The sequence below is a fragment of the Cyprinus carpio genome, chromosome B13 (genome assembly GCF_018340385.1).
Source record: "Cyprinus carpio isolate SPL01 chromosome B13, ASM1834038v1, whole genome shotgun sequence".
NCBI classification, from domain to species: domain Eukaryota; kingdom Metazoa; phylum Chordata; class Actinopteri; order Cypriniformes; family Cyprinidae; genus Cyprinus; species Cyprinus carpio.
Genome location: NC_056609.1, coordinates 30,185,806 through 30,212,410, shown reverse-complemented (window position 1 = coordinate 30,212,410; position 26,605 = coordinate 30,185,806). Strand labels below are relative to the sequence as shown.

General features: G+C 34.6%; 1 protein-coding gene across 1 annotated transcript in view; it reads left to right on the top strand.

Annotated features, from left to right (window-relative positions):
• Positions 1-1,161: 1,161 nt before the first annotated feature.
• Positions 1,162-26,605, top strand: part of LOC122139340 (adhesion G protein-coupled receptor A2-like) — a 38,969-nt gene continuing 13,525 nt past the window's right edge. Inside the window, exons 1-6 of the mRNA XM_042736143.1 lie at positions 1,162-1,253; positions 8,696-8,767; positions 17,118-17,189; positions 19,574-19,645; positions 19,790-19,861; positions 23,249-23,412. Of these exons, the coding sequence (XP_042592077.1) occupies positions 19,614-19,645; positions 19,790-19,861; positions 23,249-23,412 (268 nt within the window). The 5' untranslated portion in view covers positions 1,162-1,253; positions 8,696-8,767; positions 17,118-17,189; positions 19,574-19,613. The remainder of the gene's footprint in view (positions 1,254-8,695; positions 8,768-17,117; positions 17,190-19,573; positions 19,646-19,789; positions 19,862-23,248; positions 23,413-26,605) is intronic.

Sequence of the window (26,605 nt, the reverse complement as noted above, 5' to 3'; positions counted from 1 at the left end):
ATGCTTTCCAATACAAATGAAAAAAAAATATAAAATAAAAATACATCCCTTTTAATTTAATAAATTCAAAATACTGACATAAGATATTAAGTCTTGTCTCCTGAGAAATGAGTTTATGCTTAAAACAAAAATCTTCCAGTGGGATCAGAAAAATAAAAGTGTTTTCCCTTTGAATTTAGTGAATTTTTCTGACTCCATCCACTGGCAGATATTTGTTTTTGTTTTAAGTTGAGTTTGCTTTAATTTATTTGTTTGTTTCAGAAAACAAGTTGCTTTAAGAAGTTTTCCTGAAAAAGACAAAAATACTTAATAAGAATCACCTTTGATCAATTTAATGCATCGTTGCTGAAAAAAACAAAACTAATTTCTTCCAGTAAATAAATAAAAAAAGTAATTTAAAATCTGACTGACCCCATTTTTAATTACTATTTTAATCAGCAGCATTTCCTTCTGGTCGTTTATGGTCGTCAAGATAAAATAATACAATTTCAAGACCTTTGAACATTGTTTTTCTAGTTAAAATGAATATGCATGACAAAGTTAACAAAGCTGTGAGTGGACCGCTCCTTTAAACCTCGGGTTTTTCTTTTCTCATCTTGCAGAGAGTGTTGTTGATTGTTTTATCTCAGCGTTTGCGGTCAGTCACGCCTCAGATGGAGCAGTAAATGAATAATACTCTGATACACTAATGAATCCGTCTGAGCTGTGCAGAAAACCCAAGAATGTGTCTGAGTGCGTCTGGAGGGTCCACTGCCTAAAAATGTTAAGAAAGGAAAACAGCGCGTCTGCCAAGGATACATTAGCGGTCTCTCTCACCGGCCGCTGAACGCTGGGGTTATTTAAAGCGTCTCCCCGCTAGCGTTCCAGCTCTGCTAAATATCATAAAACAGCTTCTGTCTGATCTGGTGAACGTGTGTTAACGGGGCCCCTGAAGGGTCGTGGAGCTGAGAGCGTGTTGAGAGCTTTAGCTGTGTCTGGTTTCACACTTGTTTAGATGGATATTGATGATCGTGTAGCAGCGACCCGCTTCATGTGTGAAATAAACAGTGAGGGATTCGCTCAGAATGAAGCAGTTTTAGCACCTGATTCATGGAATTATGCAAATCAGCCAATGCTACAAACACGCCCACATCATTAGGACTGATTGTAATTTATAGTTCGGATCTGAGACTTTACCACTCTTTTAAATGCTAAAGTGAGCTACACCACACAGAACGCTGAACTAGTTTTTGTATCGACAGAAAGAGCAATAGGTAAGGATTTCAATAAATTAAATGCATTCTGGGAAATGAAGTGTTCTTACCATAATTTCCTTTTTTTTTTTTATAAAAGCATCAGCAAAATGCACAATATTTTATATAATGTTTTATTAAATCTAAAAAGGTAACATATCACATATGTAATTGATAATGAGAAAATAAAATAATCAAAAAAAATACAAATTCAGATAATGAAAAAAATAAAAACTATAAGGATACATTAAATTCAAAAGTGACAGTAAAGGCATTTATAATTTTATAAAGATTTCTATTTCAGATAATGCAGTTCTTTTGAACTTTCTATTCATCTGTGAATCCTGAAAAAAATAAAATGTATCACAGTTTCCACAAAAACATTGGGCAGCACAACTGTTTTCAACACTGATAATAATCAGAAGTGTTTCTCGAGTAGAATGTTGATACTCTTTATACTCTGTATTTTGGTGTATATTGCATGTAAGGTCTCCAGGAGGTTGTTGGTATCATCACAGATAAGAAACTTGTTCGTAAGGGATTTTATCGTTGTATGTAACTGGACCGAGCTCGTAGAAAACACTGACTTGATCTGTGTGGAGCAGCACTAAACCTGCTGTGGGTGGTCTGTTTGTTTTTGTGCTGAAATACACTGGTGACTTGCTGTGTACTGTAGTAGGCTACTACTGTAGCGTGATGTTTATATGGTACTTTAAAGCATCTCAGAGAAAGTCCCGGTCCTGCTGTAGTAGTGTCTGAAGCTCTGTGGATCTGTATTGTTTTTGCATTCATGCTGCTGTTGGTTTCAGACCGGTTTTGGTGTAATTGTGGCGTGTAGCCGCCCGTTGTCCTTCAGGACTCGCCACAGCTAAATCTGCTTCGTGTCCAAGGTCAATGTTAGTCGATATGAAATATGTTATTTTGGTTAGCTGTTCCTAGTAATCTGATATTATAGAAAAACACTGGGCCCGCAGCGTTTCGGCCGTGGAGGTTGGAAATCATTGCACCGTCTGCTCGGGATGTTTGTAATAGTTGAGATTGTGATCTGTGATTGGGGCCTGTGGACCGCCGTAATTCAGCGTATTTTTATTCTTTCGATCTTGTAATAACAGAGTGGCACAGAAGGACTTCGGATTGCTGGAGGGAGCGTCGAGGGAGTACTGCGTGTGTGAATGATGGCAAAAAATCACTCACTGCCTTCACAATAAAATACTAGTTCATTGCTAATTGAATTTTAATCAGAATTAACTGCCTACAGATTCATTAGAAATAGTCAAATCAAATTAAATTTATTTGTAAAGTGCTTTTCAGAATATGCATCGTTTCAACGCAATCTACAGGAAGTCATATTGTTTTGTATCGAAGCTTGTTACCAGTACTGAATGAAAAAAAAGAAAAAGGTGACATTTCTCTCACAATTCAAACTTTGTATTTCTCAGCTATGAATTTATATCTCATAATTCTGAGTTCATATCTCACAGTTGAGTTTATATCTCATAATTCTGAGTATGTATCTCGTAATTTAATTTACTTCTTTATAGTGCGCTTTTTGATTTTCTGTTTTTCTTATATTAGAGTTATATTCCATCTCTACTGTGTAATTACTGTGTATGTCTACACTATGTCTGTACTTTCTTCTGCACTGTCACCAAGTCACATTCCTTGTTTGTGTAAACATACTTGGTAATTAAGCTCTTTCTGACTTCTGACTTCTGTTATCTGCAATTCTGTAATTCTGCAATTTATATCTCGTAATTCCGAGTTTATATCGCAATATTTCCGAGTTTATATCGCAATATTTCAGAGTTTATATCGCAGTATTATATTATATTAAAATATTATATTAAAGTATTATATTATTATATTTAAAAAAAAGGTTTATATCGCAATATTTCCGAGTTTATATCGGAATTTTTCCGAGTTTATATCTCAATATTTTCGAGTTTATATCGCAATATTTGTGAGTTTATATCTCAGTGTTTCCGAGTTTATATCTCAATATTTTCGAGTTTTTATCGGAATTTTTCTGAGTTTATATTGCAATATTTTCGAGTTTATATCTCAGTGTTTCCGAGTTTATATCTCAGTGTTTCGGAGTTTATATCTCAGTGTTTCCGGAGTTATATCTCAGTGTTTCGGAGTTTATATCTCAGTGTTTCGGAGGTTTATATCTCAGTGTTTCGGAGTTTATATCTCAGTGTTTCGGAGTTTATATCTCAGTGTTTTCGGAGTTTATATCTCAGTGTTTCGGAGTTTATATCTCAATTTTTTCGTAGTTTATATCTCAGTGTTTCGGAGTTTATATCTCAGTGTTTCGGAGTTTATATCTCAGTGTTTCGGAGTTTATATCTCAGTGTTTCGGAGTTTATATCTCAGTGTTTCGGAGTTTATATCTCAGTGTTTCCGAGTTTATATCTCAGTATTTCCGAGTTTATATCTGAATTTTTCCGAGTTTATATCTCAGTGTTTCGGAGTTTATATCTCAGTATTTCGGAGTTTATATCTCAGTGTTTCGGAGTTTATATCTCAGTATTTCCGAGTTTATATCTCAGTATTTCCGAGTTTATATCTGAATTTTTCCGAGTTTATGTCACAATATCCCCGAGTTTATATCTCAGTATTTCGGAGTTTATATCTCAGTGTTTCGGAGTTTATATCTCAGTGTTTCCGAGTTTATATCTCAGTGTTTTCGGAGTTTATATCTCAGTGTTTCGGAGTTTATATCTCAGGGTTTGTTTCGGAGTTTATATCTCAGTGTTTCCGGAGTTTTATATCTCAATGTTTCGGAGTTAATATCTCAGTGTTTCGGAGTTTATATCTCAGTGTTTCGGAGTTTATATCTCAGTGTTTCGGAGTTTATATCTCAGTGTTTCGGAGTTTATATCTCAGTATTTCCGAGTTTATATCTCAGTGTTTCGGAGTTTATATCTCAGTGTTTCGGAGTTTATATCTCAGTGTTTCGGAGTTTATATCTCAGTATTTCGGAGTTTATATCTCAGTATTTCCGAGTTTATATCTCAGTATTTCCGAGTTTATATCTCAGTATTTCCGAGTTTATATCTCAGTATTTCCGAGTTTATATCTCAGTATTTCCGAGTTTATATCTCAGTATTTCCGAGTTTATATCTCAGTATTTCCGAGTTTATATCTCAGTATTTCCGAGTTTATATCTCAGTATTTCCGAGTTTATATCTCAGTGTTTCGGAGTTTATATCTCAGTATTTCGGAGTTTATATCTCAGTGTTTCCGAGTTTATATCTCAGTGTTTCCGAGTTTATATCTGAATTTTTCCGAGTTTATGTCACAATATCCCCGAGTTTATATCTCAGTGTTTCCGAGTTTATATCTCAGTGTTTCGGAGTTTATATCTCAGTGTTTCGGAGTTTATATCTCAGTGTTTCGGAGTTTATATCTCAGTGTTTCGGAGAATATACCCCAATTTATATCACAATATATCTCAGTGTTTCGGAGTTTATATCTCAGTGTTTCGGAGTTTATATCTCAGTGTTTCGGAGTTTATATCTCAGTGTTTCCGAGTTTATATCTCAGTATTTCGGAGTTTATATCTCAGTATTTCGGAGTTTATATCTCAGTATTTCGGAGTTTATATCTCAGTATTTCCGAGTTTATATCTCAGTATTTCGGAGTTTATATCACAATATCCCCGAGTTTATATCTCAATATTTCCGAGTTTATATCAGAATTTTTCAGATATAAAAAGTCAGAATTGTGAGATAAAGAAGTTTTTTAATAAAACTTACACTTTTAATAAAACTTACACTTTTAGTTCCTGTAAAAAAACAAGCTTCCACAGTTACAGTATGTCAGTAATATCAGCCTGTAAAACACTATGCATTATAATAAATGTTATCATTGCATAGAGCGCCAGAATGCAATCAGTGGTTTTTGCGTTTTTAATTTAGTGTCAAAATATTTGAATACGGTCAAGATAAGAAATCAATACAGAGCTCTTTAAAATCTGAAAGTTTAATTACAGGTTCATTCATCAGTGATGAAATGCTAGTCAAATGCATGTTTCGCCAAATATGTATTTTTGTGCACGTGTGTGTGTGTGTGTGTGTGTGTGTGTGTGTGTGTGTGTGTGTGTGTGTGCATTTGAGTATGTGTGTGTGTGTGCATTTGAGTATGTGTGTGTGTGTCTGAATATGTGTGCGTGCGTGTGTGTGTGTGTGTGTGTGTGTGTGTGTGTGTGTGGACTCATAACCTTTAGCTGCTGGATTAAATCACACTCAATGACACAGACCATTTGCTCTGGCGGTCCGAGAAAGACAATATTTAATTTGTCCCTCTTTCTCTCTCTCTGCTTACCCTTGAAGAACATAATTGATATTGTAAATAGGAAGTTGGAAGGTCGCTGGAGTTTCGGCATGCACTGTTTACATAATGTACAATTATGTTTTGCCTGCCATTTCCTGGATGTTATACAGAGGCCTGAAACAGGCGTGTGGTGGGGAACGACCTTGTGACACACACATAACACCCTTAACACACAACACACACACACACCCACACACACACACACACACACACAATATAAAAATATAACATTGCAGATGTCTCATTGTCACAACAGCTTGCACACACTATACAAAAATGATATTTTAACAAGTCATCTTCTGGAAATGATTAGTGCAAATCACGACATTCTTCCCACATGACCTCATTTCTCTAGACTAATTTCAGTGCTTCAGGAAGTGTCTTAATTAGTAATATGTTAATTCATTGATTAACCAATAGGTCAGTATCTGCATGCATTTCGAATCTGTAGCCAATTAAAATAGCAGAAAAAAGGAAAAAATAAACCAAATATTAAAAAGTATCATATAACATTAATCATATGAATTATTCTAATTTTAATAGGTCATGAAATATGCTACCATTGATTTAGCAAAAGGTTGTGCATACTGAAGCCAATTACAGCCGTAAATAAAAATAATTAATTAATAGATAATTAATTCATTAAAAAGCAATATATATATATATATATATATATATATATATATATATATATATATATATATATATATATATATATATATATATATAAAATGAAAAAATATTAATTACATATACCTCATTGGGAAATTGATTTTTTTTCTTATTTTATGAATAAATTTGTAAAGGTTTATGCTTTTTTTGTTTCTGGAAATCAAGACTAATGGTTTTTGTATCACATTTCCTCAGGCCAAAGCCCGGCCCTCCACAGACATGTCAACACAATCAGATGTCAGCAAACAAAAACACTCAAAACGTCTTGAAAATTTATAGTTTTATTTTTTCTTAAAATTTTCAATAAGATTTTTTTTTTTTTCACTTTAAGTTTTGGTAATTTTAAATTTATTTTTAACATTTAATTTTAAATTTGAGTACATTTAAATTGTATTTTGTCATTTTTTCAAAATAGTTTTTATTCATTTTATTCCTAAGTTTTAGTTTATTTAGTTTTGCTTGTTTTAGTACTTTGAGTTAAACTAAACAAAAAGGTTGCCTTGCCAACTAGCTTATTTTTATTTATTTATGTTAGTTTGTTTGTCTTACTTTATGATTTTCATTTTAACCTACCGGTAATAACCCTGATGTGATTATTCCTAAAATAAATAGTTCCCAGCGCCTGTATAATGTGTGTCCATCTGTACTGCAGGGGGTTTTGTAAGCGTGTTGTCTTCATCATGTGTGTGATTGGCGTGTCCTGAAGGCTGTGTGCGTCTGAAACTGTCTGATCAGTGGCTTGATTGCATGTGTGCTGCATTACCGCATGAACTCCATTCACATTCACACACGATCACCTCTGACGCATGACCTTCATTATGTGTGTGTGTGTGTGTGTGTGTGTGTGTGTGTGTGTGTGTGAATGACACAAGTGTCTCGTCACGCATGTAAAGCAGATCTGATATAATGTTCTGTTTGCTGGATCATTAATCACAAACAGGGCATTATATCAGACACGCTTTACATGATACGAATCCTTTGCACACGGTTGCAGGTAGACGTCATATTTATAGTGTGAGTGTGCATTGATAGTAATGTTTAAACATTTAACGATAAGAGATGTTGCTCTGCTTTATTTCTGTTGTGGTTTAGATCAGAAACGTGATTGTTCAGTCAGTGCATTTCAAAGAGGAACTATACATGTGAACATGAATTTGAGGTTCATACTCTAGAAAGATTTGGCTGGTGAATGTGTGGAAATAATCTTCTGTATCTATACACTCGTGTCACAATTCGGTTCAACACATGATACAATACTATCACAATAGTTCAAAGAAAACCAGAATATTGTTAAATCACTTTAGTTACTTGAAATAAAAAAATATATATTATAAAATATTTATATTATATGATTTATAACTTATTTCAGCTGGTTTTCCAAGACACAATTTCTCATTTTCATTTACTTTAACTTGAACTAAAATGTCTAGAACTGGGATAATAATTAATAAAACTATAAAGATTAAAAGCTTTCAGGGTCACCATATTTGTGTGCTTTTATGTGTGTTGGTATTTTAGTATCTTTGAAATACTATTGTAGTTTTTCTTAATATTTTGAATTAGATTTTATTTTTTATTATCAGATTTCATGTAAATTTTACTTAAGTTTTAGACATTTTGTGGGTTTTTGTCATTTTTTTATTAGTTTTGTCTATGTATTTTTTTTTTATTAATTATTTCAGTTTTAGTTATTTTAGTACAACTTAGAAATGTTGCCTTGGCAACAAGCTAAAATAAGTTTGTTTTTCATATTTTAATTTATTTGATTTCAGTTAATTTTTTTTTAAAAAATTCAAAAAAATCATTTATAAATCAATCAATAAAATATTTAATGTTTTTAGTTTTAGTTAACTATAATAACACAGTAATTAACCAATGTTTATATGTAAATAAAAGCCTAAATTACATAAAAATAAACACTCAACACTTTTATACACACTCAATCAAAATATTGTCGCTATACATTGATACATATTGTAGCATTTTTTATATTGTGATTTAAAACAAATGGGGAAAAAGAAACATAAAAAAATATTTTTTTTAAATATATCTTTCAATATTTTTTTCTCTCTCAATGTTCCACTTTCTCTCTGACACTTACATTAAAACTTTTCACAAAAAATAATTATCATAGGTCATTGTTAGGCAATACATGAATTAATTAAATTACCAAATAAATGAATTAATTAAATGTCCACCTAAATATAATGTTAGTTGCTTTACAAAAAAAAAAAAAATGTCTGCAAATGCATAAATGTAAATATAATGCCTTAATAACCCTTCAGCAAGTTAATATCCAGAGAAAGTGTTGCTGGAGAAGTTTTGTTGTCTCCATCCGGACCACAAATGGGAGATTTCGAGCCGTATAGATCTGCTGCTGGCTGTAAAGATGAGGGTTTGTGTGTAAATCCTCCTGCTCTGTATTTATGGTTTGTGTTGTTGTGTCTCCTCAGGATCCTGAGCAACAATAAGATCTCGGCGCTGAACAATAACTCTTTCCTCGGCCTGCGAGCTCTGGAGAGACTGTGAGTGCAGTGCCATTTCCATCTGGTTATATACTGTGTAGAGATGATAAAACAGAGGAGAATTGGCTCCTAGTCATGTAGAAACCATATATACGTATATTTCAATAAGTACATGAAATGAGGCCCATCCATCAGCAGAAATATGTGTTTTCTGTTTCCAGGTGATTATCAGGTATAAAGTCTGTGTTTCTGCACACTTACTGTACATCCAGAAACAGTTTTGTGGTTAAATCAGAATATATTAAATATATTAATATGGTTATATAAGTTTTACTAATATGCAATATTACAATTAATATATTAATAATATATAATAGCAACAGTTTAGAAATGAAATGAGTATGCTTAATATATTAAAGTTATATTAATATAATTTGTATTATTGATATGGTAATATTGATGTTAATAATATATAATAGCAACATGTTTCTAGTAGTATGAGTATATTAAATATATATTAAAAAAATATTTTAATATTAATAATGTAATAGCAACATTTTTGTTCTGGTTGGATAAATGTATTTTAGTATGTTTATATATTACAATTAATTTAATAATAATATATATATATATATATATATATATATATATATATATATATATATATAATATATATATATATATATATATATATATATAATATAATTTTTTTTTTATGGTGGGATGAGTATGTAATATATTAAAGTAATATTAATAATATTAATAATATATAGTAGCGACAGTTTTCTGGTGAAATGAGTGTTTTTAATTATAGTTATATTAATGTAATATATTGTAGTTTCTGCAATGGTGCGATCAGTGAATGATTTGGTGTTTGAGCACATGATGATCAGATAGAGGTGTGTTGATTCTGTCTGTGGGGAGGTGAAGAAGTCTTTCCTTTGACCCTGACTGAGTTCAGCGATTGATTCGTCCTTTAATCGAGCTCTTATCGTCGCTCCAGACGCGCTCTGCATTGAGCTGCTGATGTTCTGCCTTCAGTCAGAGTCACACCAAACTCAGATCCTCAGATCAGCAGGTTATTTTGTGTCAGACACGTTCATGCATTTGGATATGTGTGATTCCAGCATACAGTATTTACAGCATTTGTCAAAGTAGCTGCTGGAACAGTTTTCCACTATATTTAATATATTAAATTAATATTAACATAATATATTCCAATTTATTTAATAATGCATATATGAAGAGTTAATTTGCAAAAACAGATAAGTCCGTTTTTAACAATTCTCAGAAATCATGTTTTTTCCTTGTGCATTCCAGTTATTCTCAATCAAACTGCAGTTGGGTTATTTTGACTGGGTAAAAAAAAAAAAACTAAAAAAAAAAAAAAAAAAAACAGCTAACTAACACAATAAAAACATGATAACATAATAAAAAAACATGATTTTTGAAAATTAAAAAAAAAAAAAAGTTATCTGTTTTTGCAAATAAACTCTTATAGGACCACACCCCTATATATATATATATATATATATATATATATATATATGTATATGTATATATGTACATGTACATATAACGTGTGTAACAAGGACACCTTAAAATAATCTATTACCTTATTTTGTAATTAAATGATGTAATTCTGTTACATGTAACTAGTTACTCCCCATAAAAAAAATTGGTAACACTTTATAATAACTGCATGCTATTAATCATTAGTTAAGCATTAGAAAACAGTTAATTCATCATTTATAAAGCATTAATAGACATTAATAAGCAGTTTATAAATACAGATATAAATGTTTTATACTTGATTTAAAAGCATATATATAATGTATTTAATAATTGTTTTTTCATACTTTATTAATGATCAATTTATCATTTCTAAATGAAGTATAACATTATTTACACACCAGTTATTAAGGAGTTGTCAGTGGTTCATAAGATCACTTAGAAATTCTAAGTAAATGATTAATAAACTATTTAAATGTGCATTCATACATCTTATTATTCAGACATATAGTTATAGTTACTTAGAGTGTTAATAAATGGTTTATTAACATGTTTTTCTACTGTAATTCAGGGTTAATTCAGGTAGTTATAAAACATATGTAGTTGTTACTTAACTATTTATGTGAGCTCATCTAAAGTGAGGACTATTTATGCCTTGTAAAGCTTTTACAAATGAGATTTAAAGGCTGTTAATATTTCTATGTTCTGTATCACTGTGTTGTGTTTGTTTCCTTTTCCTGTTTAGAAGATAACTGAGCCTTTAAATATCCTTTATAAATGCTTTACAAGGCATAACTAGTCCTCACTTTAGATGAGCTCACATAAATAGTTAACTGACCATTACTAAATGCTTTATAAATACCTGAATTTACTACATTTACTTACAATTTCTTGTGAACTTATGAATCACTGGCAACTCCTAAATAACTGGTTTCTAAATAATGCTATACTTCATTGAGAAATGATAAATTGATCATGAATAAAGTATGATAATACAATTATTAGACACATTATAGATATGCTTTTAAATCAAGAATAAAGCATTTATATCTGTATTTATAAACTGCTTATTTATGTCTATTAATGCTTTATAAATGATGAATTATCTGTTTACTAATGCTTAATTAATGATCAATAGTGTGCAGTTATTATAAAGTGTTACCAAAAAATTTAGCGGATATTCTTCATGAACTGAAATTTCTGTTTGGAAGTGTATTTGATTTATTGCAGGCTTTTAAGGCTAGTCGGCACTTTATTAATGCAGTGATTTAGATATGATTGCATTAGATTGTGTGTTACTCGTGCTGATTCAATCTAGTAACACCAAAGAGACTCAAATGATCTCATTGTTACAGAAACATGAAGTGGTTTTCATGGTTGTTTTTGTAAACTTTGTTTTAATTACATTTCAAATGGCTCACGGAGGTTCGTCTGTCTGGAAATCTCCATGATTTCCGTCCCTTGACCGAACCATTTGATAAGTGCTCTGGTGGTTTTTATCTTGATGCTTTCTTTGAGAGCAGCTGCTGGTTTAACGCTTCGCAAACTGAGGAAATGATGAATGGATTCACTGAGCAAAAACGTGTCTTTATTTATTAACATTTAAATCACTTAATTGGGTCATTGGCAAATTGTTAATTATACTGAAAAGCACCCGGTTTAGTTTTTAAAGGTCAGTTTAATCATAGCAGAGCCGCCAAAGATGAATTTATGATACAATCTCTAAAGTGATTGCAAATAGTGAAGCTTTAACTGCACTAATTTCGATATGAGTATATTGATATTAACATTCCTGAACCAAAAAATAAAAATAAAAAATAAAATGCAGATAAGAATAATAAATGAATAAATTCATACATTTGTAAATAAATTGTATTTATTAATAAATAATTTAAAGACTTTAATAAATAACAAAAATAATAATAACAAAAATAATAATAATAAATTAATATAAACAAAGGGTGATTTCTGTCTTTGAGATTTTTTATTGTAAGTCTAATGCTTGGGAGATTTTCCCTTAATTATACTTAATTTACTAGTAATATACTAACAATTTGCTAAATTGACAGCAACAATAAAAAAAAATAAATGTATTTTTTGCTGATAGATGGATGGATAGATGGTAGATAGATAGACAGACAGATATATATAAACATAGATGGATGGATGGATGGATGGACAGATAGATGGATGGATGGATAGATAGATAGATGGATGGACAGATGGATGGATGGACGGACAGATAGATGGATGGAAGGATGGATGGATGAACAGATAGATGGATGGACAAACGGACAGATGGATGGACAGATGGATGGATGGATGATAGATAGATGGATGGATAAATAGATGGGCAACGGACAGATAGATGGATGGATGGATGGATGGATGGACGGACAGATAGATGGATGGATGGACGGACGGATGGATAGATGGATGGATGGATGGATGGATGGATGGAAGGACGGACAGATGGATGGATGGAAGAATGGATGGGTGGATGGATGGATGGATGGATGGACGGACAGATTGATGGATGGATGGACGGACAGATGGATGGATGGATTGATGGATGGATGGACGGACAGATGGATGGAGGGATGGATGGATGGATGGACGGACAGATGGATGGATGGATGGATGGACAGATGGATGGATGGATGGATGGATGGATGGATGGATGGATGGATGGACGGACAGATGGATGGATGGATGGACGGACAGATAGATGGATGGATGGATGGATGGATGGATGGACGGACGGACAGATAGATAGATGGATGGATGGATGGATGGATGGATGGATGGATGGATGGATGGATGGATGGATGGATGGATAGATAGATAGATAGAGAGATAGATAGCCACTAAAGATGAATTTATAAGATCTCTAAAGTGAATGCAGATATTTGTTTGTTCTGCTTGTAATTTAGTCAAACCTCGCAATGCACATTATATTTCATTAGAATCATTAGCATTAATTCCAACAAAATAATTCAAAATTCGCCAGGATCTTTCCAGTGTTTGCTGTCGCTCTCAGCATGGGGACGTTAGCTCAGAGCTTTAACCCTGAACTTAATTATAAAAGTCAACAACAGAAAAAGCTGTCAGACTGCGATCACACGATCACACGTAATGCTGTACATGATTTCTCATCTTCAGTTAGCAGTGAAAAGCTCAGATACTGTATATCATCAGTCCAGCATACATCACTCTTCATAATGACTGAGTCTGTTACTGCAGGAAACGGCCGGAGGAAGTGCACTTCCAGACGGTGATGTCACAGCGGATGCATAGGTGACCTTTTTACACCCGTCCCAACTCAAAACAGCAGCTACAGTCCAAGTGTGTTCCTCTTTGTCTCTGAATAGCATCGTTATTTACAGTCACAATTAGGCTGATGAGAACTGGCCAGGTTTGTAGGACACACACCGAAGCGCTCTGACCCCGTCACCGTCGTTTCCAGTAACTCATTACACAATAACAGCCCATTCAGTGCTTTAGTTCACACTCCCAAAGGAAAGCTTTATTGTTCGCTTGCTCGTTCAGCTTAGAAAACATCATGCATGAACTTTGTCTCTTCTGAAATTCTCCACTGAAGCGATGCAGGGAAGGTTTACAGCTGTGGACAGCAGCTCAGATCATGTGATTTCAGGAGAACTTGATGAGAAGTGTTTTGAGTTCATATTAAGACTTTTGAAAGATTGTTGAGAGCTGAAACTTTAGAGAAGAAACATCTGAGAAAAACTCCACTTGTTCTTCACGTAATCTTATTGCTACTACATCTAAGAGTTTTTAAATTAATTAATAAAATACCATTTTTAAAAAGTTTTTTAAAGGAAGTGTCTTCTGCTTCCCGAGGGTCAAAAACAGGATAAATCATGAAATATTATTACAATTTAAAATAGCTGTTTTCTATGTGAAAATCTGCTAAACTGTAATTTATTTCGGTGATGCGCAGCTGTATTTTCAGCATCATTACTCCAGTCTTCAGTGTCACATGATTCTTCAGAAATCACACCCTTAATTTAAGAATAAAAATCATTTGAACTTTTGTCAGTCAGTTATTAAAATATTGGATAAAAATACTGTTAATCTGCCCATTGCGAGACATTTAATAATTAATGTCTATAATGCGGACGATGAAAAAGTCTGTTTCCATGACCAATCATTTTACAGATCAGGACCACTGAAGGAGCCAATCAGATTTCGTCTGGCTCATGATGCCCCGCCCACTCTGAGATCTTCATTTCCTACAGTTTTCTCTTTGTGTTCTGCAATGTTTGACAGGTCTTGACGCTCTACAGAAGCACATCTAGAGTCGCTGTGAACTCTGAACATCTTTCCCAGCAGCTAGTTTAAACATGTAGTGCTTTCTCAACATGACATGCTGTTTTAGTGACATCAGCCCCTCAGAAGTGTCATTAAAACACTGCTGGATGCTCACTAATGAGAGTGCTCTCCAGTCTACTATTTGTTCGTTTCGGGTAATCTGCTCTTTTGCTCCATTGATCGCCTTCCCCCTGTGGGACGATCTGGAAGAAACTATTACCAGAAGAAGAAAGAATATGTAAATCTACACATTAGTGTTGTGTGCTGCTGCCACCTTTAGGTCAGGATGAATGGATTCTCCTGTAGATGTTCAGCTGGGGAAATAATAGGTGTGACTGGTGAAGTTTGTCAGGAGTTTAACTCTCTACAAAGTCAGTGCAGACAGGAAGAAAACATCTAGATGTCAAACAGGCTTTAATTTGAGAAGCTTTACAGCAGTAATTGAGCTGGAGACTCATAACACGAAGCCGAGTCTCTTAGGAATTTCTCCTGTTTATTATGAGTTAAAGGAATTAAAGGAACACTATTAAAGCAAATCATTTTAACTCCCTTATTATGTTGAAATCTGTGTACTGCTGTTGCCTTGGGGTCAGATTGAACCCCATTGGTTTCCATGCAATTCACACAAAATCGACACTAAAGAGAGAGAAAAAAAAAACATAAAGGAACAGAAAACCTCTATTTTAGCTTGTCAAAAAATGAAGTATGATAAAATATGAACTTTGCATGTGTTAAAAAAAAGTTACATCCTTCATAAACACAACTAAATAATATGAGCAAATGGGTTACACCATTGATGTAACCAAGTGTGTACAGCCTTTCCCAAACACATCTGTGCATTGAAACTTCACATGCACATTAATGACCAAATATGAGAAAGACACACCAAATTTCAAGAAGAAATAAATAGTTTAAATTAGACATCCAAGTGTCTAAAACACTACATGCATGACACAAGCATTATACATTAGTTTGCATTATGATCAATCAACTGATGGCACTTTTAATGCCTTAAACTCTTATGAAAGATGGCATGCAAACTCTTTTTCTTCAAGCTCTGGAAACAAGTGGGATGAACGGAAAAGTTTAATGGCGCTGAACAGAAGTGTTTCTGGAGTCACACACCATTAGAGCCGGACAGAAGCCATTTATCAGCAGTAATGACCGTCACACTTGAGCCTTAAATATTTCACATTAACCACATTTAATCAATCCAGAAGCCCAGAGAACTGTGATTTATAACCAGATGAGTGATTTGAAATACATATTAAGGGTATTTTTGTTCTTGAGAAGCTCCTGAAAGCTCCTCCTTGTTCCTTCTGGCTTTACAAACAACTAAAACCGGAGAGAAGAAGCGTCCGATCTTCCAAGAAAGATGGATTATGGAAGGTCAGTCTGTCTCGTGACATTTTTCCTGCTGGTTCTGACGGTCTGCAGATGTCGTCCTCCTTCAGATTCCTGTCACTCCCTTCAGACACAGGAAGCACAGGGACACAATTTCAGGAAGTTTGTTTTGGCCTCAGAGGAAAGTCAGGAGTCACAATTTGATATAGCTTCATTTATTTTTAGTGCACTTGGTCTGAGACAGTCGGTCAGAGCTGAACGCATTGAGCTTTGTACAGAAGACCAGTTCCACCACAACATAAAATATATATATAATTGCAACTTTTTTATCTCACAATTCTTTTTTTCTCAAAACTGCGGGGAAAAAAAAGTCAGAATTGCAATTACCTTTTTAAATTTTTATTCTGTGGTGGAAACAGAACTGTGAAATATAAACTCAGAATTTTAAGGAGAAAAAAGTCAGAATTGCAAGAATAAAACTCACTATTCTGAGAAAAAAGTCATTGTGTGATATAAATTGTGAGATATCGCAACTGCTGGTAAAAAGTCACATTTGCCATGTTTTATTTTTTGTTCTGAAACAAAGTCAGAATTGTGAGACATAAACTTAGAATTGCAAGAAAACATATTATTTTATATAATATTTGTGGTAAAATAAGGTTTCCATTTTTTGTGTTTGTTGTGTTTCTGTATGTTTGAAAGTGTGGATTTCATAATTATTTCATAGTTATAGATCAAATATCTCTCTCTCATTTTTAACAATTTTCTTTTTCATCTGTTGTACAAATACTACCAAATAATTTGTTAAAATAAATGTAAAAACGTTCGGGGTTGGTCAGATTTTATTTAATATTTTTGAAAGAAGTCTCTTCTGCTCACCAAGGCTGCATTTATTTGATCAAAAATACAGTAAAATTGCGAAATATTATTACAACTTAAAACAGCTGTTTTCTATGTGAATATCTGTTAAAGTGTAATTTATTTCTGTGATGTGCAGCTGTATTTTCAGCATCATTACTCCAGTCTTCAGTGTCACATGATCTTCAGAAATCATTCTAATATGATGATTTGCTGCTCAAGAAACATTTCTGATCATTATCAATGTTGAACACAGTTGTGCTACACAATATTTTTGTGGAAACTGTGATACATTTAATTTTTTCAGGATTCACAGATGAATAGAAAGTTCAGCGTTAGTTTGTCTTTCTCTGTCTGTCTTCAGGGATCTCAGCAGTAATCTCATTAGCAGAGTTGCCCCCGGCGCGTTTCATGGCCTGACGGCTCTGAGGAGACTGTAAGTATGATTATAACCTTGGAAATGTGCGTGAAAACCCAAATCAGCATGTTTTATAGATTCTGCAATGCACCCCAGAAAAAATCAGAGAACGATTACGTTCGTTTTCAAACACACACTGCAAATATGTGTTACAGTATGAAGACATCGCTTGTAACGATTTTAAAAAGCATGTATAGTGACGGGTGAAACGGAATCAGTTAAACCATTGCGTCACAAAATGATTCACTGTTTCAAAGTGCTCCAATGGATTGCGTATTGCAAATCATTTGCTATAGATTGGGACTTTCTGTGCGTTAATTGGAAATTACATTTTGAGTTATGAAATCTGGGATATGGTCATTGCTCTACTCTGGAAAAAAAGAGTTTTTAATTGTTTAGTGTTTTTAAACTTCTACATTGGATCCCCGGTCTTGTATATTAGCTCAGATCTTTATGCAGCACCCTTGAGAATGAGAGCTGCAGCCGATCTGAGGCTCATTCTGCAGTGAAGAGGCTTTCAGCGTTTAGACGTACAGACGCAGGAGCCATGCAGACCTTTAATGTGACACTGATTGCTGTATTTGAGCGGCTGATTGTGGATGTGCGTGTGCCAGGCTGCTGGACGCGTATAATTTAAGCAGCAGGTCTCATCGCTAATTTAAGAGTTCCCAACCCATGATTACAGCTTTGAACCGAACCGAGCCGCTCCCACTGCACCACAGCAGCGCATGTTTCTCATTACAACACACACACACACACACACACACACACACACACACACACACACACACACACACACACACACACACACACACACACACACACTGATTGCAGCTTCAGTCTGAATGAGGAGTAATTGGAGAGTTACTTAGATTAAAGCACTTAACCCTTATTTTCCTCAAGGGTCTCGTTACCACAGTGAACGGCTCTGAAATTTCATTATTCGAGTGATTTAGGCCCAATCCCAATTCTACACCTCAGCCCTTCCCCTTTCCCCTTTCGTTCACGTGAAGGGGTGTCTGGATTCTCTTTTGGTTGGAGGGGTAGGGGTAAAGGGAAGGGCCAGATAGCCCTTCAGCGGCATCATGGCTGCCCGAGCAAACAAAAAGACACATAAATGTAAGCATTTTTGGCATTAAAAAAGATTTTAAAGAAAAGCATCAATGGTTTTATGTCACATTCAATCATGCATTTCTCTTTTCATAGAGTTTATTTCAAAAACAGTGATTTTATCCTCTCTTTGCTGGAAAATACAATGTAACAATTCAGTTTTTAAACTGTTATTAATAAAATTCGTGGTGCAGCGTTGAGAAGTTTCTTTGCTCCTGGATGTGTGAGCTGCGCGATATCTGATGTGTGTGTGTGTGTGTGTGTGTAAGCAGCACATTAATATAGAACGGTAACTAAAGGCTCTAATGCACACCAGTATAGGTGTGTGTATTGTAGGAGCTAGAGGACGTTTGATGACGTGTGACGGTATAGTAGTGGTGTCCCCTTTGACACTCTGTTTCAGGGGACAAGGGGAAGGGGTATAAAATAGAATTGGGATTGGGCCTGAATCTCTCAGATATTTCTTTTTATAATTCAACAGGAGAATTAAAATAAACAGAAGTGAGTTAATAGTTCATATAGTTAATAAATAAATAAAATAATAAAAATTACAAATGCATGTGAATTATTACTAAAATGACTAAAACTTAAATTGCTAAACAATGTTATTTTAGTTTGATATGAGATACTATTGTAGTTAATGTTTTAAATTGCACTTTCTTTTTATTTTCTGTTTTCACTTTCATTTTAGTAACGTTTTAGTAATTTAGAGTTTTCACACAGGTCTTCACATACAGCCTATACTGATATAGATTACATTTAAAATTAAAGTGATCTATAATAACCATACTACAATTTAAGTTTGATTAGTTTATGTGCTTTTTTTAAAATACCTTTATTTTTTTATTTTAAATAGCTTTAATTTGTTTAAATTTCAGTTTTAGTTTTAGCAGTTTTAGTACTTCAACATACACTTATTGGGTTGCCAAAGCAAAATTTCTCATTTCTGTTTAAGCTTTTAATCTTACATTTATATACTTTATTTCAGTTAACATACATACATACATACATACATACATACATACATACATACATACATACATAAATAAATAAATAAAAATGAAGAGTAAAGAGTCATCTGAGTAGCTTATTCAGTCACGTGATAATCAGGAATAAATGTTTTTATATCAAATGCTTGAAGTTAGTTTGAAGGTTTTGGTGTTTGATGTCAGATCATTTATCTCAGCTGACAGACTGTGTGTGTGTGTGTGTGTGTGTGTGTGTGTGTGTGTGTGTGTGTGTGTGTGTGTGTGTGTGTGTGTGTGTGTGTGTGTGTGTGTGTGTTTCCTCAGGGATCTTTCCAACAACAGGATTGGCTGTTTCTCTGCTGATATGTTTCTTGATCTTGGCCGTCTCTCCAAACTGTGAGTCTCTCTCTCTGTGTTTATATATCTTTATAGAGCACAGGGAACTGCTTATCACGAATAATTCAAGTTCTAGCTGCGTTTTAATGCTATGAGTTTTGAATTGTGGGATAGGTTTGTGTGTAACGTCTATGTGTTTTTCAGGAATTTGTCTGGGAATATCTTTTCCACGCTGCCGGAGGGTTTGTTCGCACATGTCCCGTCTCTCAAAGCGCTGTAAGATCTCTGCACTGTTTTCTACTGTTTAAATGGGTCATAATATGAGGAACACTGTACTGTGGAAAACTACATATCAGAGCTCAAAAACTTACTTTTTCAATCTAAAAAGAGCATTTATTGAAGCTAAACTGCAAAAACTATCTATGCAACTTCATGAAGTCACACAAATGATTTGGTTCACACAAACACTCATATAAGGTAGCAGAAGTGTTTAAAACATACGAGCACAGTTCAGTTTATAATGTTAACTTTATGCTGTTTTGTGTTCCTTCTAGGGTTGGGCATCTAAGGTATAATGCCGATCCGATACGCATCTCGATACAAAGTATCCGATCCGATATATTAACGATACATGTGTGGCATTTTGCGATGCAATACAATACGATTCACACCCATATCACGATACGATGCAATAATTCAGCACTAGCTAATTAGATCAAGTTTATGTGGTTATGTGAAAGAGGATGCGGTGCCATTGAATTAGTTTGATTATTTATTAACCAAGTAAAACCAATACTTTTTTACAAACTGGGTTTTCTCTCAGAGCCCGAGTGTCGGTTTACAGTAGAGGGCCATTTTAGAACACATGGCACATATTATTTAAGTATTTCCAAGATAAACAGAACGTATAAGTGCAATATATACTAAAAAAAAATCTTTGCACTCTTTCAACAGAAAGAAGGCTTACCATTGCACAAGAATTGTGATTTCACTTTTCAACTATGAAAATAAGTTTTACAAAGATATATTTTGACACTGAATATTCAAAACTTAAAGTCATAAACTAGCAGTGTTATGCTACTTTTCTCACCACTTTTGGAGCTGGTAGCTACAGGTGAGTCAGAGCTGGAGGCAGGGGATGCTGGGGCACTGGCAGACGCTTCCACAACAACACCGTGGCGCCGCTTCAAGTGAGATATCAGATTAGTCGTACTGCCCGTGTATTTTACAGATGCGCGGCACATTTTACAAATTGCATCTGTCTTGTCAAGTCGTCCGTCTTTCTTGTACAATCCATAGTGTTCCCAAACTTTAGATTTAAAATTCAGTGGAGGATAAATTATCTCGGCGTCCGACATGTTTGTTTTGCTTACTCCTCGCGCTTTCTGACAACTACCTTTGGGCGCATCACTGGCTTCATCCGCGCAGCTGATACATTGAGTTGTAGTGTACAGTACACACATCCGCAAGTCCGTTGCTTAGGCCTACTTTATGTAGGTCGATTAAATTATGCGCAAAAAACAGGTTGACAACACTTCTGTATTAAAAGGATAAGCTGTATCTCGGAAAAACCGATGCGTCTCGCAAAAACCGATGCATCTCGATTTGCTTCCAAAATTTCACTCATCCTCTGCTGCTCTACCGATGCACTCGCATCGTGAACGCGCATGACCGCGTATCGATACATATCGGTTAATCTTCCCATCCCTAGTTCCTTCACTTTTCGTTTACATTGACTCTGCACCCCTTCAACTAAATTAATTCCTTCAGACTTATGTGCCTCTAGAAGCTTGCGTTCTGCAAGTGAACGTCACTTTATTGTTCATCTCAAAGAGGCACAAAATCACTTTCACAGACTTTTACACTAACTGTTCCCTCCTGCTGGAATGAGCTGCTCAACTAAAAACACATCTCTTCCATCTCTATTTGACCTCTAAATCTAGTACTCTCTATTCTAATTCTATTGTATCTACTCGTTTTCTTTTTATTTATTCAAATAAACAAAACACTTGATCCTTTAACTCTTGCACTCTTTGCAATACTTGCTTTCTTTTTAATAAAAAAAAATGATCCTCCAATACTAACGTTCACAGGTCTTTTCCTATTCTTCTGACTTTTCTTTCTTTGTAAAAAAAAAAAAAAGAGACCCTCTAACACTAATGTTCTCTATCATTTTTCTGTTCTATCTACTTAAAACAACAACAACAAAACCTTGCTATGTGTACTTTTGTTTTGTTAGTAACTTTGGAGTGGGTTCGCCAATCATTTAATTTAGATCAGAACTTCGGAGCGGGTTTGCGAATAATTTAAATTAAATCAGAATTTCGGTGCAGGTTTGAGAAAATAATTTAATTTAGATCGGAACATCGGAGCAGGTTGGCATATAATTTAACTTAGATTGTAACTCCAGAGTGGGTTTGTGAAAATTTCATTTCGTGAATTGAATTACTCACAGTCCTTAAAATAATTTAATTTAGATTGGACCTTTCAGCAGGTTCACAAATCATTTAGTTTAGATCAGAACATCTGAGTGGGTTCGCCAATCATTTCGTGAATTGAATGATTCACAGTCTGTGCTCTGAGTTCTGATCTGAAATGATTCGCAAATCATTGTTCAGATCAGGATTTTGTAGTGCGGATCACAAATCATTTGATTCAGATCAGAACTTTGTGTATTGTGAATCATTTGTTCAGATCTTTGGAGCTGGTTCGAGAATAATTTGATTCAGATTAGAACTTCACATATCGTGAATCATTTGTTTCGGAACAGAATTTTCAAGCGGGTTTGCAAATCATTTCATGATTCGCGATCTGATTTTAGATATTTTTTATGTTTTCTCTTTAGCTTTAGTTAAAGTGATAGATATTTTCATGGTTTTGTCAATCATTTGAATCGTTTTCACATTCATTTTATCTGAAGTTGTAGTAACTATTACATTAATTCAGAATCTGTTGTCTCTAAACCACAAGCAATTTATTACATTTTTTTTTTTTTTTTTGGACACATGGAATGGAAACTGCTGTATTCATAATTGGTTTATGACATTAATTTTTATTATTATTATTATTATTATTATTATTATTATTTGCATTAAAAAATGTGCATTTCCATTGCATACAATGCCTAACTAGAGTGTTATTTATAAACAGCAGAAGAATTAATGAGAATAAAAGTAATGCAGCTCTACAGAAGACAGTACACTCTAAAAAATGCTGCATTAAAAACAACACAACTTGGGTTATTTGGCAACCCAGCACTGGGTAAATACTGGACAGAACACATGCTGGGTTATTTTGGTCCAACTGGTTGGGTTAAATGTTTTTACCCACCATGCTGGGTTGTTTTATTTAAGTCAACTATTGTTTAAATATTATTATATTGCTGGCTAAAAATGGGCTGGAAATTAAAAATCACACACAGAATTACTAGAAGCAACAGCAAAAATCTAAAGATGAAAATGACCCAGCAACTTAGTTACAGAAAACTACCCATCACCTGGTTAAAAATATTAAGAACAACCCAATAAAATGACCCAGCAAGCTGAACCCAGCAATTTTTAGAGTGTAGGGTGATTATTCAGATGTTGTGGTTATGTGTTTTCCATCAACTTCGCCATTAGTTAACGTGAGTCAGGCAGCGGGTGTGGCGAATGGGTTTTTCAGGCACGTAGGCACAGACTATCTGTTCTGTGATTGTCAGCTGCGCTGGATGTTGTCGTGGGTCAGATCTCAGGCGGTGCGTGTGGGGAATGAATCCGTGTGCGTGTATCCGACTCGTCTTCACGGACTGCAGCTGCACAGTCTTCAGGAGCAGCAGCTCACCTGCGGTAAGACTTCACTGATGTTCACCAGCCCTCGTGAAAAAACATTAAACAAATATCTGTTCTGTTATCTCCAGGGATCAAAATAGGAGAGAATTCAGTAAGAATTAATGATTTACACTGATGACGTTGTGTTTGCATGTGTTGTGTGTGTATTTTTGCATCCAATTCACTCAAATTCATTAATGGAAATCAACACAATTCATAATAAGCTTCATTTGCATCGCAGGAGTTTGCATTGACAAATGGACATAAATTTAACCCTAAAATCATTTTCCCAGTTAAAGCGCTGCATGCATCTTCTCTGAAGTGAAAATAAATGGCATTAAATTAGCCTTGTTTATATAGAATGCAGAAAAAAACATTTTGATAAATTAAATTAAATTAAAAAATGTATTTATTTGAATTTTACTGTTGCAGTACTGTTACTGTTTAGAAGAAGAAAAAAACTATTATTGCACAAACATACCCCCATTTTTCTGTAAAAATTTATTTAGTGAGAATAAGTTACGCACACTGATGACATTATATTCACATGTGCTGTGTGCATTATTTTAGCGTGCAATACACTAAAGGAATTTTTTTTATTATTTATTTTGCTGTTGCAACCCTTTATTTTTTTTCCACATTTTGCACTTGTACAATTAAAAAAGATATATTATTGCACAGACATGCCCACATTTTTGAGTGAGAATATATTCAGTAAGAATGAATTTTTGCCTCCTGATGAATCTGTACTTGCATGTGTTGTGTGCATTTTTTTAGCATGCAATTCACTCAAATTCAGTAAAGGAATTCAGAAAAATCAGCTGCCGCACAAACACATCTTTTTTTTGCAACACAACAGTTAAAGTGTTGCAGATACTACATGCATCTTCTGAAAATGTAAATTAGTATTAATAGAATGGCCTTGTTTACATAGAATATTTATTTATGAATTAAATAAAAATATGTTATTTTACTTTTGCAAACCTTAATTTTTTCACATTTTTCATTTTTGGAATATATATAAAAAAAGCAACTATATTGCACAAACACGCCCACATTTTTTCAGATCCTTTCAATACATAATAAGCCTCATTTGCATAGTTACATTTCCATTGATGAATAAAAAAAAATTTTTGGGTGTTTTTGGATGAGCCTTGTGCACAGTCATTGTAAAATATATCGCCAACTGCACATTAGCTGTAGATGCATGTAATTATTTCTAGAAAAACACACATGGATGTTTTATTACAGTGCTGTAGCGTTACATTCAGTGTGCCGACTCTTCTTAAGTGCTCTTAAGTAACAGTTCTGTATCTCATGGCCTCTGGTGGCTTATTGCTTTATTTAATGTCAGCAGAAGAGCTCATAACGCTGTAACGTGTGGTTTGAGTGTGTTATTTGGAGGTGAATTGGAGAGTGATTTGTGGAGCAGCTGGGTCGTCTTTTATAGCATTACAGTGGTTATTTTCACAGCTTTAACTTCAGCAGCTCACTTAAATTCACTCCTCCAGTGGGTACACTGTCCTGAGGCTCTGCTCAATGACTTTTGGGAGTCATTTCTGCATATCTGTGTGTTTGGATGAACTGCGTGTGAAGTATTATCTGAAACATCAGATCAATAAAATCACTAAATCTGAAAAGACAGGTGATAAGGCAACAAATATCGCTGTACACATTAAAGAATAGTTCACTTCTGAATTAAAATTTCCTCATAATTTTCTCACCCCCATGTCATCCAAGATGTTCATGTCTTTCTTTCTTCAGACGAAAAGAAATTAAGGTTTTTGAGGAAAACATTCCAGGGTTTTTCTCTACAGGTCCTTCTCAAAAAATTAGCATATTGTGAAAAAGTTCATTATTTTCCATAATGTAATGATAAAAACTTAAACTTTCATATATTTTAGATTCATTGCACACCAACTGAAATATTTCAGGTCTTTTATTGTTTTAATACTGATGATTTTGGCATACAGCTCATGAAAACCCAAAATTCCTATCTCAAAAAATTAGCATATCATGAAAAGGTTCTCTAAACGAGCTATTAACCTAATCATCTGAATCAACTAATTAACTCTAAACACCTGCAAAAGATTCCTGAGGCTTTTAAAAACTCCCAGCCTGGTTCATTACTCAAAAACAACAAAAATAATAAACAATTCCGACCTGACTGCTGTCCAGAAGGCCATCATTGACACCCTCAAGCGAGAGGGTAAGACACAGAAAGAAATTTCTGAACAAATAGGCTGTTCCCAGAGTGCTGTATCAAGGCACCTCAGTGGGAAGTCTGTGGGAAGGAAAAAGTGTGGCAAAAAACGCTGCACTACGAGAATAGGTGACCGGACCCTGAGGAAGATTGTGGAGAAGGACCGATTCCAAACCTTGGGGGACCTGCGGAAGCAGTGGACTGAGTCTGGAGTAGAAACATCCAGAGCCACCGTGCACAGGCGTGTGCTTTTGAACCAGAAACAGCGGCAGAAGCGCCTGACCTGGGCTACAGAGAAGCAGCACTGGACTGTTCTTAGTGGTCCAAAGTACTTTTTTCGGATGAAAGCAAATTTTGCATGTCATTCGGAAATCAAGGTGCCAGAGTCTGGAGGAAGACTGGGGAGAAGGAAATGCCAAAATGCCTGAAGTCCAGTGTCAAGTACCCACAGTCAGTGATGGTCTGGGGTGCCATGTCAGCTGCTGGTGTTGGTCCACTGTGTTTTATCAAGGGCAGGGTCAATGCAGCTAGCTATCAGGAGATTTTGGAGCACTTCATGCTTCCATCTGCTGAAAAGCTTTATGGAGATGAAGATTTCGTTTTTCAGCACGACCTGGCACCTGCTCACAGTGCCAAAACCACTGGTAAATGGTTTTACTGACCATGGTATTACTGTGCTCAATTGGCCTGCCAACTCTCCTGACCTGAACCCCATAGAGAATCTGTGGGATATTGTGAAGAGAAAGTTGAGAGACGCAAGACCCAACACTCTGGATGAGCTTAAGGCCGCTATCGAAGCATCCTGGGCCTCCATAACACCTCAGCAGTGCCACAGGCTGATTGCCTCCATGCCACGCCGCATTGAAGCAGTCATTTCTGCAAAAGGATTCCCGACCAAGTATTGAGTGCATAACTGAACATAATTATTTGAAGGTTGACTTTTTTTGTATTAAAAACACTTTTCTTTTATTGGTCGGATGAAATATGCTAATTTTTGAGATAGGAATT